The 18,632-nt window shown below is 39.5% G+C and overlaps 1 protein-coding gene across 1 annotated transcript in view; it reads left to right on the top strand.

The window, feature by feature from the left end:
- The first annotated feature begins 1,289 nt into the window (after positions 1-1,289).
- gfra4b (GDNF family receptor alpha 4b) overlaps positions 1,290-18,632 on the top strand; it is a 56,354-nt gene continuing 39,011 nt past the window's right edge. Inside the window, exon 1 of the mRNA XM_070913938.1 lies at positions 1,290-1,545. Coding sequence (XP_070770039.1) covers positions 1,290-1,545 — 256 coding nt within the window. The remainder of the gene's footprint in view (positions 1,546-18,632) is intronic.

The raw sequence follows: 18,632 nt of genomic DNA, 5'->3' as shown, positions 1-18,632 counted from the left end.
GTGCCACCTGATCCAATGATTTTATCCATGTCATCCTATGTGCTGAAGTACAGAGCTTATTGTACTGTGTCTGACCTCCAGGTCCACTAAATACACCTCAGAAGAACGGTTTTCATCTCTTGTGCCTGACAACTGTTAAACAAGTGATTAAGCAAAGGTCAGTTGGTTCTCAGGTGTTTTTCCTCCACTTAAGACGTTTCTCACACAACTATGCATGTATAGTAATTCTGTATTGAAGAGGCGTTTTATTTATGTAATTACAGTCTTGTCATATGGAAGGCATCCTGCCAGTGACACATGGTCTGGTTTTCATACCATGATCTATGGGGTTAAGTTAAACATTTCTTAATCCATTATGGAGACCTTGAATGGAAAATTGCTTTGTCAGTAACTGTTTGCCCTTTGTTGAGAACTGTATTTCAAACCACAGATCCACGAGTGAAATTGCTGCTGCTGCTTCCCACACATGAATCAATATTACAACAATGACTGTAATCACACACCCCAATATTTTCAGTTACTCGACAAAGATTGGAATTATTGAATGAGTAATCCCAATTTTCTCAGTTGGCATTCAGCGCAGTGGCACAGGAGAACATGGCTTTGTAAGTCACACAAGTATGATTTAAATATTATAACGGCAGCAAACAGGAGCCTAGCAGTTGTCGTTTTTACTACTCCGACATAAACCATTGAAATTGGATGTCTGTCGAGTCATTTATCTGGTTTACACACCTCCTGCCATTGCTACAGAAGATTGTACTGGTAAAATATTTGTTCAGTCATTGCATATTAACCACAAATCCTCAAATTGTCTTCCTCAAGGGAGTTTGGGTCTTCACCAATCATCGCCTTTTTATGGCTCTTCCTCTCCAGACAGACTTTTGCTTTAAGCACTTTTAACAGGGCAAACGTATAAACTAGATATCATTTCATATCATTAATTAGTAAATGGATTAAATGAGGTATTCTTCTGCTGATGCCTGCCAGTCAATCACAGTTCACACTTGACATTAAGTGCAGTCTAATTGGTGCTAGCAGATACTGGTTAAGAATGAGTCTACAGTAATAGTGTCTTTGCAAAGTTAAGCATAATCCTCCACTTTTCCCCCAGTGCCTCCAGCCGTCTATGGTTGACATTTCTCCATTAACCTTCTCATTTTACTCTACTCCAGTCCCTAGTCATTGCTGCACTTGCATCACATGCTAATTCATCTAGGATGCACAAAAGAAAAATGGAAAAAAAGAACACAGTATGTCCATGAAAGGATGCACACCTGGGACCCAGCATGGCAGGAGGCTGGACCTCTGGACACATCCTCCATTTGAAGTGCCCCCACCATCGGCCGTCATCCTCTGAAGCCGTGCCAGAATCGCTGCAGGAGCTCTGTAACTTTGGAATGTGGACTTTGGTGCTGCAGCCCACTGCAAGGGTCGAGCTCGGGCAGGCATACATACAGGCATACATACAGACATCCACATCGCACGGCACAGACGTTTCAAGAAGGGAAAGCGGAGAGGTCAAGGAGTCGGGCCCTGAGAGAAGTGGGCCAGATAGAGGCTCATTTGAGGACTGAGAGGGCAGGAAGTGAGGCGTGTTTGAGAAAAGGAACTGGGGGGAGCGTTATGAAGGGCAATTATTACTATGCAGAGAAAGAGTCTTTTATTCTGACAAGTACAAAACACCTCATATACATTTCAAAGACTACAATGTTCTAAAAGTGGCACATTACTGTCATTGCCATATTATGCAGATAGAGGCGGGGGAGACTATTTAAAGAGATAAAAGATGCCATATTTTTCCAATATGTTACTGTTAATGTAATGTGCAGGAAATACGCAGTTTTACTTATTGAACGGCTGAACTATCAAAGGCTTTTAAATACCTCCACCTGAGATGCTCAAGCAGTTTGGCTACAAAATATTTACAGTTGAATAAAACATGATTGGGATTTTTCAGTCAGGGCCTGTATGATGTGGAATAACTCAATGATAATATCATGCAAGCAAAATGTGACTCTCCTTACAACTGACGTCAAGGGTGAAGATGTACATCGTAGGGCTGTAACTAACATTCATTTCAATTATAGAAGAATATCTACTTTTTTAATAGATAGATAGTCTGACCAACAGTCCAAAACCTGAAAGTATTCAGTTTGCAATTATATCAAAGAGAAAAACATCTTCACATTAAAGAAGCTAGAACCAGAGAACAATTCGTTTTTGATTAATACTTAATACTAATTGACTAACCAAAATTGTTACAGATTCACTTTCTGTCAATCAACTACTCTATTAATTGATTAATCTTTTCAGCTCTAAACATTTTCATAGTATTTCATTGTATCCCCATCCTCATCTATTAGAAATTATTCCATTTCAAATTATTTTTACAATTTAAGGTCCCTGTTTCTTTTCTTCTTTTTTTTTTTTAATCTTTATGTGGGTCCTTTTGTTTGAAAGGATGAAAAGCTCAATAGGCTCAATAGGCTCCCTATTTTTATATAAATTATTCTAAATGATGAACTAAGCGGTGGTAGAAATAACTGGTCTGGTAGTTTCACATGCTGAACTTCATCTTTCTTGAGAATTTCCAGCAACTTGCTGTTGATTTATCCGCTAAGGTTAAAGGTGGACTTTGTTGTTATGACTGCTTGTGCGAAAGTTGTCGAACTATTTCACATTGCATACTCAAACAAGGCAAACTATGAAATGGAAGGCGGTTTTTGTACCCAAGCAAACTGCCTCTGCTTGAAAACAGGCCCCATATGGAAACAATCTCCAGCTCACATTAGTGCTGTTCAGATTGGTTACCACAACGGATACCATTGCTGCCTTGGACGGCTACTCCAGGACTAAAGTGATGAACGACTGCTTCATGTGAAATCAGCCGACCTGAAGTAAAGTTATTGCACTTGAGCTCACCCTGAATAAAAATAAACACATAAGAGAAATACAGTTTAAGAATGCAAACATGGCTGCTGAGTGACCTACTGGGTTTGATCAATGTTTGAGATTTCTGTGGTTCACTTCTGATGAAATCTTTTCCATGGTAAAAATCAAAACAGTACAAACTGTCAACAGTGCCTCTGCCATGTAGTCATCAGGGATACTTTGTGGGCTGCCCAATAACATCACATTCATCTTCAGGGAGAAACGTTTTAAGACCTTAATGGCGTCATGTCGACCTTGCAGTGCGGCCTGAGCCAGTCGAATGGAACACGAAGAGTTGAGTTGTGAGCTTTAGCATCACAAATGTTACAACAGGGTCTGCAGTAACACTAACACCACAGTTTGTGACTCTCTGACAGAGGACTCAAGAGAAATGTGCTATTTCTGATACCTGAAATGGTTTTGTGAACAGATATCTCTCTAGGTTATGCTGCTGAGCAGTGATGCGTTCACTTACTAACATACTGAGGCGACTGGTTAGCTTAGGAAAACAACTGAACAAACTAGTAAGTGGCTACGAATCTTTGAACTGAACTAAGTGAATCGGATAAGCAGAGTGATATGTGATTTCCACCTCTACAAGCCTCACAGAGCCACTAATGTGGGTGTAGAAAAAGTCTTTTCTGAAAACATATAATTACAAAGATTGAAGGACAGGTGAGTAAACAACATTGTTGACTCTGGAAATACTGAGCCAAGCATTTTGTGTCTCAATTTCGAAAGCTTTTCCAAGCACAACTAAGGAGCAGTGGGTTTTTCATTCTCAAGTTCTTGTTCTTTTCTTTCACTCCCTCAGCGGTGGTTTGAGACCTCCAGGACATGTGTTCATTTTATTTTCTCAAACCTCCGAGTCTCAGGCTTGGACAATTAAAATAAGACCATTGTGCTATATATGAAAGAGGTCAACTGTGATGAACTGCGACTGCCTAGATGAATTCTTTCTCTAAGGTCACGCCAGACATTCCCACTGAGACCAAACATGGTCTGACTCATGTAGTGCAAATGAGGCATTTGAAACACTTTGGCTATTCAGCTTTATCTCTCACTATCTCATTTTCACATCTCTTGCAGGACATTCAACACATCCTTGCTGGATGAGGCTAATGCTTTCTTTTGGCTGTGGCATTTCAAAGTCCGGCATGCGACAGAAGCAACAGTATCCAATTATGCACAGCTTATTCTTGCTAGTCAGAATCATGAGCATGCTAGCAAGATAGCTTTGCTAGATAAGACACTTTCCAATATCAAGAGCTGCTCTCACATCCTGTGGGCAGCTGGTTGATGGACTGTTCATCAAGCAAAAGGTCACATTCATGAACCAATTACAACAGGAATCTTTTCATACAAAAAAAAAAGACAACTGATGTGAGACAGTTCTGTTATTCAGACTCAGTTTTATGAAAGCTGATTGAGATGAACACAGCTGCAATCACAATCAGCTGACACGTGGAAATATCAAAAATAATTCTGTATATTTCTTTTTGATGAGTATTTGGGCAACATCAACTTTCAATGACAATGTGCTGTAGAGAGAGAGAGAGAGTTATGTACACCTGATCAAAGTGTCTTTTCAAACTGCAAATCAGTGACGTCAATCTGACACCTTATAATAGATCCTGAAACTTTTAACGTTGGATGTGTCCCTCAATACCAGCATTTTTGCAATTTTCACTACAGTAGGAACTATTTTTTCATAGAAAATCAGTCTTTAATTAGCATGTCTTAGTGTGGAGACAGTGGAGCTGAGAATAGTTACAGAAAGTTATTTTGGGTGTTAATGTTGTTGAATTCCTCTTTCCAAACGGTGGCAAACAATGCTGCCTGCTTTTACTGATGCCACTGACACAAGCAGAGTCATAATTTATTAATTCAACATTCAATTAATTTTGTGCAGTCAGTGTTAGGGCTGCAAGTAACAACAAGCTATTTTCCTTATCGATGAATCTACCAGTCATTTTCTTGATGAATCAATTAATCGTTTAGATTGACTGATAAACTGAGAATAGTGACAGATGGGATCATAATGTTAACCGAAAATACGTAAATAATACTGTTAATATGTACTGAATATACACTGTACAATGATGATGCACAGTTATGTAGTGCAAGTCAAGTAGGTATTGCTAAAGGCTGTACAGTAAAATGCAGGATTGGGTCTATAAAGTCTATAAAATGTCAGGAGATTATGAAAAAGGCTCTTCATAATTTCCCAGAGCCCAAGGAGACACATTTAAACAGTCAAAATATATTCAGTTTACTATCATATAACAAAATCATCAAATTCTCACATTTCAGAAGCTGGAACTATTAAATGCTTGTCATTTTTCCTTGAAAAATAACGGAAATTAATAACTGGTTATAATAAATATTTGAGGATTCAGTTTTTAGTCCATTTACTAATCGATGAATCGTCTAATTATTTCAGCTCTCGTTGGAAAGTCAGTATCCTTTTGGCTTTTACATATTGATCACTGTTCGGGCCCCTGTTTTGTGGGCCCTGTGAGGATTCTTTCTACCCATCAGTCTCTGATGAAAATGCCTGCAGGTGGCAGGAGCCTCTGAAGATTTATGGTCTCCGTATTTGAATTCAAGAGAAAATGAAGCCTTCATCTGTACATTTCACTGCTCCGTCCAAAATTAAATGGTCTGCGTGTGAAAGTGAGCCTCCCCCGCTCCTTCCCCCTCCCTCCCCCATCACCATATACCCTCAGGACATGCTTTGACTAGCATGAGAGTTCCTCACAATTTCCATTGATTACACATAAAAAGACCACATAGGAGCCAGGGTTGCACAAGGCCCCTTCATTATGCTTTCAGGGTGAGATAACTCAGCGAGCATTTTCTTCAAACACGCAGTGTTACATTCACAAATACCTACAGTATTAATTTCAGAGCAATTGATTAGTGAACACCTTTATTGGTATGCAAAGGTTGACCTTTTGAGTAGTTTTTTCAGTGTAGTTATGATATATTATAAACAATTATCCGACTTTATTGCACAGCCTAAGCCTTGTGGCTTGGAGAAGATTTTGTTAGTCATCAATATCACCTCAGGACATCATCTAATTACTAAGCAACGTCGTGGCTGGAACAATAAGGATATCATAGCGCTGGGCTCTTATTACATCGAACGTCTGTTCACAAAATGAACAGATAAAACATTTAAATGGGATCATTTTCACAGCACACAACACGAGCACCCATGTGCCACAAGTATCCAGAACCTCCTTGATGACTCAGTATATTGTTTCTAACACAATCCTCCACAGACCAGTCCAGCACAGATGAATCGCATCAGGTGCTGTACTATGACGCAGTGAATGGAAGTGTCTCTGAAGGGCCCCCGTTGAAGCTGAACTGTTCCAGAAAGTTTCACGATTGAACTTAGAGGTGCTAAATCCACCAGGACAGAAAGTTGGATCTGTGCACAAGCTGAAAATGTGATTAAGGTCTGAACCTCTGTGGTAGGGGATCCACCAACAAACCCCATACCCAACACCGTAATTCTGCTGTGGTTCCTCAGGAGACATTTAGCATTTTGTTAACATAAACCTGTTTAGTGTGACATGGGATGATGATTTTTTTTAGGAGGGGGAGGGATACTTTGTGGGGTTGAGTGAGAGATGCTCAGGTTGCTTCGGGCTGTTTGAAATCCTGGGCTGATCCAGTCTCTCTCTTTTTCTCGGTGAAAGGTTTGCATGTTGATATGGAACACTGTACACCTTCTCTGTTTCAGAGAGAAAATAAACTGCTCCATCTCTCTCCTCCTTCAGAGTCCACAAGTTACGAAAAACGATGACTTGGGGTTGTTTCAAATACAAATATAGAGTTCAGGGTCATAATAGCCTCAAGCAAGGTGCTCTCAAACTGAAACTGTTTCACATACTAAGTAAAAGAGGGACCACTTTCCGTCTTTACAAAGAGGAACTCTAATATGCACTCTGAAATTAGTTTTAGGTTCATATGAGTAATTTCTGTTTAAACTTAATTGCTTCTGGGATTTGTGAAAACACGTTTTAGCTATTAAACTGCCTTGAATGGAAATAGCCTCGCTCTATGTTTCATGACGACGGTCCATCTTCATCTGCTAACTGCAAGAATTGTACCACAGATTTTGCAACACTGTAGTGTTTGTTCAATTGTAATGGGACGGCTCGAGCATTGTAGAGGAAGAGAACAAAGACAAAGGCCTCTCTCATGAAGCCGGCGGCCTGTTTGTGCGGCTGGTTGAAGAGTCTTGAGACACCAGAGGGAAATCCACCAGACCATCAAAGGGACAGCGCAGCGGGGAGTGTGGGCAGACTGCTGGTTTGGACAGCTTGAATACCTTACAACACAACCCCAGCTAACAGACCAGCACACATAAACACAGCATCACCCACCACTATGGATGAGCAAGCAATGTACAAGCTAACGTATTTACATTTACAACAGCAGCAACCAGGGATACTTCTGCATTTGCCAAAAGGTATGCAGAAAGATTGAATTTGGACAAATAGAAATTAGGATTTATGAGTCAGCTGTAATACCGAAAAATTGTGTGTGAAAACTAGTTAGCAAGCAAGCAGAGAAGTCTGAAGAGTTTGCTAAATGTAATTAATAAATGGTTGAAATAGATAGCTTAAAAGTAATTACACAGTTCAAGTAATTATCTAAAGTTTAAATGGTTGAAACTGATGGCTAAAAGAAGAAATGGCGAAATAGCTAAAAGTAATGAAACAGTTGAAATAGCTGGTGAAAGCAATAGACAAACAGTTTAAATAGTTAGCTAAAAGCAATGTAAAGCTTCTGCCACTCCCAGTCATAGTGGTATGCACGGAAACTTGACAATGATATTTCAGATGTACGAAAAATATATTGTAACAATATCCACAGAATCAATAGCTTAAACTCTTAAAATTTAAACATTTGGTAAATAATGAGCAGCGCCAATGAAGGTGTACTTGTTGAGGTCATGTGACAGGGCTGTTGGGAACCACTGACTCACAACACCAGTAATGTTGAATGTTTGACTTTACAGTACATACATAGAATAGGTACTTGTACATGTGTAAGGCAGATGTTTATATGAGACATGTGAAAGAATAACTGTGTATACTCCCCATTTTCCATACAAGTACACGGTCTCTCTCTCCAACTCTCTCTCACACACACAGGAAGCCACTGAATTATAGATGCAGAAACAGGAAATTCCTCCCTTTACCCTCTGTCACTCAGACTCCGACCTTGCAGTAAATCAATTAGTAGTGCTGCAGGCAATCAGCGGACCTCCCCGGAGACTCTATGAATGTACCCTTAATTCACGAGGGCCTCTTGGACCTCTCTCTCCACAGTCAGTACCTGATGGGTGGCCACCGCTCCTGTTCATTCAAACAGGACAGTCATTTCACGCTGTGCAAATCAAAGAGCAGTCGGGGTGAGATCGGTGTGTTTCCTCTGCTGTGAAGCATCCTGTCGTGACCATAAAGGGTCCTCTCCTGTGTGGTCAGGAGGGTCTTGTTCCACTTGGTGACCACTGCGAACGTCCCTCACTGTGTCCTCTGTAATTTGTGCTCTCTGCCTTTAGGGGGCTTTTGTCTTTTATAGTGCTGCTTCAAGGCAACTGCTGATATAAAAACTATTTATGGTGTGATTATCCTGGCTGAAATGACCAAGATATATAATGTGGGTCATTATTAAAGCCTAAATAGAATTAAAGATAAAATCTCCTTTGTTTTTAATTGTTGAATGCTGAGACATTGTTTCGTTTAACTGATAGGTATCGACAACCAATTAATCATTTGAGTCATTTATCAAAGAAAAATGCCAATGTTTGCTGGTTCCAGCTTATCAAATGCAAGGACTTGCTGATTTTTCTACCTATGGAGACCAAAAGTGTTCATTAATAAATAAATAAATAATACATACAACAGGGCAGAGCCAGTTATGTGATCGCTCAAAAAAAAACAAACCAAAAAAGCCCATGTGGTTGATATTTATTTTCTCGTTTAATTTGACAATGTGACATTTGACAATGTTTTGGGGTTTTAGACACCAAAACATTGTCTAGTGCCACATTGTCTTTTGTCAAAAAGCAGTATAGTTTCACATGAGAGGAGCTGAATCCAGGGAAGGATTCACATTATCAAAATTGTTGCGAATTAACTATCTGCTAAGTGAATCTGTTTACGTTAATATTGTGTTAGTGTTAGCAAAGAGTTGCTTATTTACACATCCAGCAGTTACTGAACAACATGATCATTCATTTGGAGTTACGTCTGTGGCCACCTGATGATTGCAAGTCTAATACTCTCTCTCTTTTTACTCTGTTTTTGGTCTCTACCAACTCCTGAGGGAAATATCTGTCTCTTTAGCTGCTAACTGCTCCACTATGTTCACCAGCTAGTCGCTAACTGTGTCTGTCTGCTGTCTGGTGCTGAGTTAGCGGTGGGATTTGAGAATGTTTTCACTGAAAACAGCTGCCTGCTAAGGCTGGAAACGATGCTATGAGAGTGAACCAGAACAGTAAGGTTTTGGGCCGAACAGCTAAACAATGAGCTTAAACTCTCTATAAAGCTCCATAAAGCCGAGAGGAGATTCAGACGATAATTATCTTTATACACCATTATTAAAAAAATATCGCTTATACCGTAACTATATTTTTCCCAAACATATAATAATAGTAATAGTGTCAATCAAATAAAAGTTGCATAAAAAGAAAAGTCCACCTAATATTATTGTACAAGACGCTCATGTCGCAAAACTACACACTGCACAGGAAAAGACACATTATTTAGGTCTGTTTCTCATGTTTCCATCAATTGCATTGCAATGGGATGATTATGTAAATGATTGGCAAATAACACACAATAGTTCTGCTAATTTCACATATATCTGCAAGTCTTCCATGCTCTGCTGCAAAACTTCATCCTGGTCTGTCTTGGCGTTTCCGTTTAGGGAACCTGACACTTACTCGAGCTTCCAGCCATTCAGTGTTTATCAGCAGGATCAATGCAGCATCTGTGTCTTTCTCCCCACGAGACTCTGTGGGATGTAATCCTTCTCCAGCCGAGCGGATCCTGAATCTTCCCATTCACTGTCACTCCCCAGAGGACACAGGGGGCACATTTCCCATGGACCTGAATAACTCTGCATGCTATTTGCACAATGTAACGCTGGACGGTTGGACCATAAAGTGCCTTAATACATATGGTTCAGATTACCTTGCCTTATCATGAAGAGTGGAGGCATTTCTGTAGTTAGTACATATTATGACCCCGTACATCCCCCTGTAGCTTTTCATACTTACTTACGGTCTTACACAGAAGGGAAATAGATTCAAGTTCAGATCAAACAAAATGCTGTGGTTTTCTGCATTTAACTGGGATGTCGCACTGATTTCCCTTGGCCCTGACAAACATCAATGTGAATTTGAGATGAGCAAATCAGCAGGGAATTACACACTGTACAGGGAAATAAACAGAACGGTGTTCAGGGAAATGAACCTGATTACAACATGAGACTTCATAAAGCAAATGATTCAGTTTTAATCAATCAATTTGATATGTAAAACATGCTAATGACCACGTAGAATGTAGAAAGGCTAATGATTCATTTTACAAGTTAAAAATAAAAGTTTTTTGTGATTTAGTTTTGCTTATTTATAAAAAATATAAAAATATAAAAAATAACGGTGATATTCTGATGTAACATCTATTTTGTACATGTGTATGTATTTGGGTACAGTCACAAACCTCAACAACATAATGAGACCAATCGTCACCTAAGCCCATGGCTATTACATAATTATCTCAATCAGCTTTGATTGTTCCTCCACTTTATCAACACTTCTATCAAGCATCTCTGTGGTTAACTGAGGTGAAGGTGGAAAGAAATGTGATGAATTTGTTCTTTTGCATTTTAACACGCACATTTTTCAAAAAGGTCTAGCTGTTAATGGACATGATGTATCGGTGAACTCTCTTTGCAATGGCCTCGGTTTAAAAGTTACAATGTTCTTGTTAAATGTGTATTCCCTTAAGTCAATTAGGTCAAACAGCTGCGGTCCATAAGGTGAAGTGCAAGATGACACACTTTTTATCACCGTATGAAACCACTGAGTGGTCGAATCCTATAAGGCAGGGCAACACAAAGAAAGTTAAATATTGAAATGAACTTAGGTTTATCTGACAACTAAAACTCACTGCTTTGACATCCTTCCAATCCTCCATTTATCTTCATGGACGACGACGTTATTCTTCACATATCACCCCACATTATGATTTCCCCACGGGTGCTGCTTGAATACCTTGAATACACACTTTCTTTAATGTGGGGGAAAAAAAAAGTGAGTTTGATATTTGAGAGTTTAAAAAAATCTGATCAAGATATATCTGCCAATATTAATTTTCCTTACAGCCCATAACATAAAGAAACACTTTTGTTCCCTTCAATCAGTTCATCTTTTGTTGTGACTGTTTGTGAGGTAAACGGTAGAAATATGTAGTTCACGTAAGGTAATCTGGTAGGAATGTGCGCCGGCGTGTATTTGATTGGCCAATCCAGCACCTAACTGGATGATGTTGCAGTAAAAGTTGAGCCGCGGTTAACTTTTTTACTAAAAGACATTGCATTATTTTGCTGGAGCCCCTTGCGTTGGCTCCTCCACTGCATCGATGGAGTGGCCCCATTCAAAATTGATGAATGAATGAGGGAGCTACATTTTTACGCAACGCTCCATGAAGGATGTGAGGAAACCGACAGTGAGAGATGATTGATTCAAACACTTAGATTTTAGGATGAAGTCCTCTCATTAACCTAAAAGCAGTGTCCTGTCCCTGCAGAGTTCACTTTGCTTGACATGATACCCAATAATCAAAATGGGAAAAAAATCATTACATTCTTACGTTTAAGCTGCAGAGACTTTATTATAGACATTATTGTGACTCAACCTACATGTACACTCAGCTGATGAAATCTCTTAAATTGCTGCTATACACATTAAGGGCCAGATGCATAAAACTCTCAACTAAAAACGCACAAAAAAGAGAAATATGCATACGCATTCTTTTTTGCCAGATTGATAAAGCTGTTTGTACGCACGGTTCTGTTTCATAAATCTCAATCATTGTGGAAAATTGTGAAAAAAAGTTCTAATATGTCCTCTTTGTGAAAAGACAACAAGTAAAGCGTGTTATACTGCAGCGATTTGCAGCTTAACTATGAAGTGCGAGCACTATGAGATCTGGGGACCAGTAGTTGGAGCAGTTATTTATTAAAGCAGGAGGGTATGACACCTACAGCAGATTGCCTTATTATTTATAATGCTCGCTGCACGTTATGTGAGAGGTTTTACAATGACAGCTTATGAGAGCGCCGCTGTGAAGAGAGTTAAGTTAAAATCATGACACGACTTCTCTTGTGGCATCCACTGACAGGTCATTTATTTAGAGGCTGCATCAGAGTTTTTAAGATGGCGTGTGTAAATTATACTGTATGTGCAGTAAATGTAGTTCTGCTAGTGAAATTTACATGCTGACTTTTACTATTAGAGATTAATTAGTTATTTTTTTCGTATAAGAGAAGTGAAAATATAAGAGATTAACTTCATGTGTACTTAGAAACAATGTCTTTACATATAAAGTGGTGTAATGGATCAAACCCTTATTAGTTAATGATAAAAAAAAAAGAGAAAAGTCACTCAGTATTTTTAAAGACTGCAAGTACTGCAATAAACTACATGTTGAGCTGGATGATGTGAATATACTTCCAATACTGATATCACAACACCGCAAATTTATGCAAAATTACATACTAAAAAAAACATAACTAATGCTTAATGCAATGACCTGTGTCCCTCTTCACACATGCAAAACATAAACCATAGTAACTAATTTTGTTAGTTTCAATTATAGTTTGCTTTTGAGGTTTGTAAAAAAAAATGACCATATCGTCACAAAATGTCAATATACAATAATTTAATCTAATTATTTTATTAACAGAATATAAACCACTGATGCTATGACAAAGAAATGTCACCACAACGTCCACTAGAAGCTGTTCTGGATCGCATCACAGTCAGGACGACTGCAGTCACGGAATTGTAGATGGTCACATTTACATTTGTCTGAGTACCTTAAAGGTTTCCCGCTGAGTTTTTAACCACTAGTGGTGCTATGAAGCAGTGTTTTAACAAATGGGCTCTGTTTTGTTTATATTGTGCACTCAAACGAGGAAACACGCAGGCGATGTGAGACATTCCCACCGGTTTCACGCTACGATGCAAGAAGACTGCAAGCTGACAAAAATGCATTCAAAAAATCAGTTTTGCAAATGTTCAGGCCTCAAGAAATACACACACACACACACACACACACACACACACATATAGATTATATATAATATAGTGTGATATAATTTGTGTTATATAACATCAACAGTGGAGAGTGGATCAGTACATCAGTGCTGGTACTGACACTGTCTTTATAAGTGTAAACCTCCTGGAAGAATGTGACCAAAATGTAGTTGAATCAACATCTGTACTCAGTTGAGAAGTTCTGTGTAATATGTACACAGAATATGTACAGCCTCATGTTAACTCATAGAAGAATTACAGATTTTAAACTGACAAATAAGAACAAAAACACTGTTACTGTATCTGATTGTGCTCAGTATTGGCAAAACAACAGGTGCTGAGTTTACCTAGAGTCATTATCAAAGAAAAAAAATGGTGAATCCCTAATCTGAACCACACTGAATGTGTGGTATCCCTCTGCCATAACCTTCATCTATAATTCATGAAGTAATGGGATACACTGCACACAACATGGAGTTTACCATAGAGCATAGTACAGTGCAATATTCATTGAAACCTCAGGCCAGTATAAGCAATGCAAGGCACTGAGAAAAACCTATAGAGCTGAATACTGCATGAGTTGAAGGATCACATCTCTTTGCCTCAGGGCCAAAAGAGTGAATCATCACCTGACGAAGAAGCTGTCATACATATAACGTACATCATACATCATACATGTGGCTCAAACTACGGGAAATTAATACCCACATATGGAGACCATCAAATAATCAGCATCTCTACTTTTAACTCACAATAAATCCCCTCACGACTCCTCCTCGACTCACAACATGCAGCTGCAAAATTCCCTGTTCATAGGAACCAACAAGTAGCATTATCCTACTAAGAGGGAAAAAAAGAACAACAGCACAAAGACAGCTTGCAAACCGACATGTGAATTTTCACGGTCCCATCCAACCACGCTGCCAAACAGCTAATTTCATGAATAACTACTTGGATGGAAACAGGGCTCATTACAAATAGCAAATTCATTTTCCTGCTGAAGACAGACACCCCGACTTAAGCCACTCACTCTGCAGCCTATTAAATAAAGACACAAGGTAAATTGCTACTTCAGCTTGTTTGAGGAGAAATGAAAGCGATGATGACTTCAAAGAGTTAGAATACATTATAGAAATTATGGAAATCATGTGAAATGCCCTATCAAAACTATAATAAACTCTGTGTGTGTGTGTGTGTGTGTGTGAGAAACAGAAATTTGTCCACTTTTGCATTCTTGTACATCCTCATGAATGTATGCTTGTGTAGGTCTTTGACAAGCAAATAGAGTGAAAATAATAAAACTTTATTCATATGCGAGGTAACGAGATAACAGCCAAAGTAATACGTCTCCACTTTAAAGTCCTAGAAATAACACTTCTCCTGAGCTGTTTGTTTTACAACCAGCATGGACAACAGCAGTGGTTACCCCCTTTTGACCTTTGCCCTCACCAGATTTTGCCTTCTAATTTGGCTAATTGTCTTTTTCCCCAGAGGAGGCACATATACAACTGGCATGGACAACATCAGTGAACTGTGTCCAGGTCAGGTCAGCCTTACAACACGGTTCACAACAAAGACATGTGCCTGAAATGCCACCGGTATACCAGAAATACATTATTAAAAGCTGCATGTTGACTGGAAACTGCTCTTTGTAGTGTTGGCTTTTTCATAACAGCACAGACCTCTACAGGGAGGAGGGACTGTCTACATATCACTCAGGTTTTCAAGCTGTCTATCCCCCAGAACAGAAGCACTTCATTTTTACCAACACTGCTGTTGCCAAGGCAGCTCTGCAGGCTTTCACTCCAGCTCCTTTACTCTGAACCTCAAATGCCCTGTATGTAGATCGGGTCAGTAAGGTGAGGTCCGTTGCTCAAACCACTTTAATCAGGTTGAGTGTGAGGATCAGCCTGGTCTCTCAAGGTCATTAGCTTTTAGACCCTTAGTCTTGTGTTAACCAGTCTGCTGTAATTACGTAAACATAGCTGCTTAATTAACCTTATGGTTGCGTTTCAGTGAAAAAACGTAGTCCTCCCATTCATTTGAATGGAGCCAGTCCGTCTGTGCAGCTGGGGGTGCCGACGCAGGACATCAAACAACCTGGCCCCTAAACACCTTAGACAAAACTTACCAGGACCAAAAAAGTACCCAGGACCACTAACAGAGCAACAAGGCATCAACCAGTAAGGGCGGCGTCTAAGACAACACTTTCACATGACAAACAGCAGGAAATGAAATGTTGAATCTGTACTGTTAGAAAATACATAAATGTGTTGTAGAGGAGCACAATCTCCACATCATTTATATCTATAAAACTGCATTGTAACACGCAACGCAAGTATTTCGGGTGTCAGAATTTGTGCTCATTTCACAAACTTATTTGAATCATCATGGCAAAAACAAACAAATGATCACATCTTAAGAAAGTTTCTAAAAGTTGAAAATATTTCAACATTGAGCAGAAAGCGCTTCAAACTGGTTTTCAAATGCAGCATCACTTCCCACGAACATCTGCTAAAAAAGACGTGTGGTGAACAGCATAAATTCTCATACAAGTGTCAGAGAAAAAGACCAAATAGCCATTTATAAAATGCACAAAAATCTGCACATACTCTTCCACTCACCCACACATATTTCGGTGTGTGCATTCACATTCACAAATCCCAGGAGATGAGTTATGGATCTTAAAACACAGAGCTGTTGATCCAGGTGCCATCTGATTATTTTTGGCCACCAGGGGTGTCAGGAAATCCGTGATAGATCTTCTCGGATAACCTTATCACCCCCTTTAAACCACAGAGATAGATAGCCCCTGCTGGAGAAAAAAAAAGAAAAATGTCATGAATTTAACATCTGTCAGTGTAACCTGATCTTTTAGCTCTTTTTCTGAGTCTCCACTAATCTTTAATTACATGAGTAATATGGATGAACCCTGAGGTGACAGAAAAGGGATGGTGTTTCAAAAAGGAGAATACACTGCAGTGAAGCTAGTCAGGAGCAGATACATGTCCTATATTCAGCTGTTAAAGAAAGGAAGGATTGTAAAAAAAAAATAAAATAAATAAATAAATACAACCCACACCTTTGTGACTGTGTTGGTTTGCAGCATGTGGTGCCAATCTTTACTTACCGTTACAAAACTATTAGTCATCTTTTCACTGCTTGATTAATTCAGTAGTGTCCTCTCTTTCCTCTCCATGTGTGTGTCTTTTCATGCATATGTGTGTGTCTGTGCCTGTGTGGTCCAAATTAGGTTTAAGACACAACTAGGAATCCGCAGAGAAGTAACATAACCTTCCACACAGTATGCATGAGACACACCATCTGTTGTAGTGAGAGGTAACGGAGTCTCCGTCTGTGCAAATGCCCGCCATGCAGTCTGGCACCATTTGAGCACTGCTCTATTTGGCGTGGCATTGGCTGTGAAACACCCTCATCAGATTGCCGTGACTACATGCACCCAAACTTCCCTGTTTGTCAAACACCAGAGATGACGAGGTAGATTTTCTCTCCTGACATTTAAAAGAGACTCCTCTGTAAATATTAGCTTGGCCTGCAGGAATTAAAGCTTTATTAAACCACATTAAAGGGAAATTCTGGTATTTCTAAAAAATGTTTTTCTTTTTATAAACGTTGGTTTCTAAACATGTCATAGTTGCCAAATGTTTTGGAATAGGTCCAGCAGATGGCCTCAACAGGCAGCCGTGAATGGGCTGCGATGGCCGAACGCAGTCTTTGCAGGCAATTGCGCCAGTCAAAGTACGTCCACTAAAAGTGCTTGTTTTTGCCATTGACAGGCTCAGATTGTTATTCTAATCGTCTGATGACATTATGCAAAGGATTCCTACAGAGATGGACCTTTTTGTTAGCGAGTAAGATCCTTTTTGTTTAACCAAAAATACTGGTGTCTTCTTGCAACAACTCACATCTCGCGAAATTCTTGAGCGAGACTTCTGTTTCTGGTTAAACAAAAAGGTCCATCTCTGAGCCTGTCAAAAGTTTGTAAAAATAGGGCCTAGCTTTAAAAATACCAGAAGTTCCCTTTAAGCCTCTTCAAATGTTCAAGGCGAGACAATGACACTTCTGGTGTGGAGAAGAAGGTCTTCTAAGTTGTTTCAAGTCTGTCCCATATTGACCCACTGAGCTGTTAGAGAGTGGAGGAAAGAGAAAGAGGAAGTGTCCCAGGGGTTCACACAGAACAACTACCACTCTGTTCGCAATCAAGTACGGACATAACGTCACTATCCAGGGAGCAGCATGTATGGCCTGCTTCTTAGTCAACTCTGCTGGAGGTGTAGAATGAAGTCCTGAAACACACGTCACCACACTCATTATTGCTCACTGCAGCACGAACCCTCGTCTCCACCTCTAACCCACCTTTCTTCCTTAAAAGGAGAGTTATGCAGGTATTTATTTGTGTTTCGTGTGTCCCGGCCAACACAGATGTCTCAAATATGATGACATTGATAAGAGACTAACATTTATCTGGTTACACGCTTTTAAAGGGATTATTTCTTGCTGCAGACTTTCCATTACCATTTTCCCCTGTGAATGTCAGATGATTGACAGTCGTTAGAGTGTAACATAATGCACACAGTGAAGTAACAACATTAAAATTAATGCTTTATATTTACTGTGATGGATTATCCATTCTGGAAAATGTTCAAGTCTGTGAAACAGGAATGAATGGCAGCTAACGTCTCCTTCTGAAAGACGCTCGGATATCTCAAATTACGGTAAGACGTGAAGAAGAGAAACAATTACGACAACTGCCACATAATTAAAAATCAAATAGCAATTAAAGACAAAGTAAGTATTTAAAGAGACACACCCATGTCTCACCCACACAGGTGTTTTCACTACTCTCATGTGCTTAGACCTCCTCTCAGGTTTGCGTAGGTGTGTACACACTGCTCGACTGACATCTCCCCGACTCTCCTGTTTTGTGCAAATGCTAAGGCAGGACGACTTACACCTTTATCATTATGGAGCCCCGGTCACACCAGAAAGTGGCAGAGCGAAGTTAATCCACGGGCCCCCTCAAGCGAATCCCCTGATTGCGACAATTCATTGCAGTAAATTGATTTAGGTACAAAATGTCACCGTTTTAAATGCTGATGTGACCAGGCCTTTTTAGATCTTTTTCTACGGCAGACTTCAGGTATTGAGACACTTAACTGGAACAGAGCCATCGTTAATGTTGTAAGTTGCACCTGTGCTTCTCCTACTAAAGTCAAAATGTCTAAAAAAAGGCTTCAGGGCATTTGGTGACCTCACGTAAAATCTCAGCCTGGCTCCGCCCAACTTCAACCTGAATGAGATCTAATCAGGCAAAATAAATGGAAAC

This window comes from Enoplosus armatus, chromosome 10 (genome assembly GCF_043641665.1).
Source record: "Enoplosus armatus isolate fEnoArm2 chromosome 10, fEnoArm2.hap1, whole genome shotgun sequence".
NCBI lineage: Eukaryota > Metazoa > Chordata > Actinopteri > Centrarchiformes > Enoplosidae > Enoplosus > Enoplosus armatus.
Note: the sequence above shows the minus strand (reverse complement) of the source record. Positions and strands in the feature narration are given on the sequence as shown.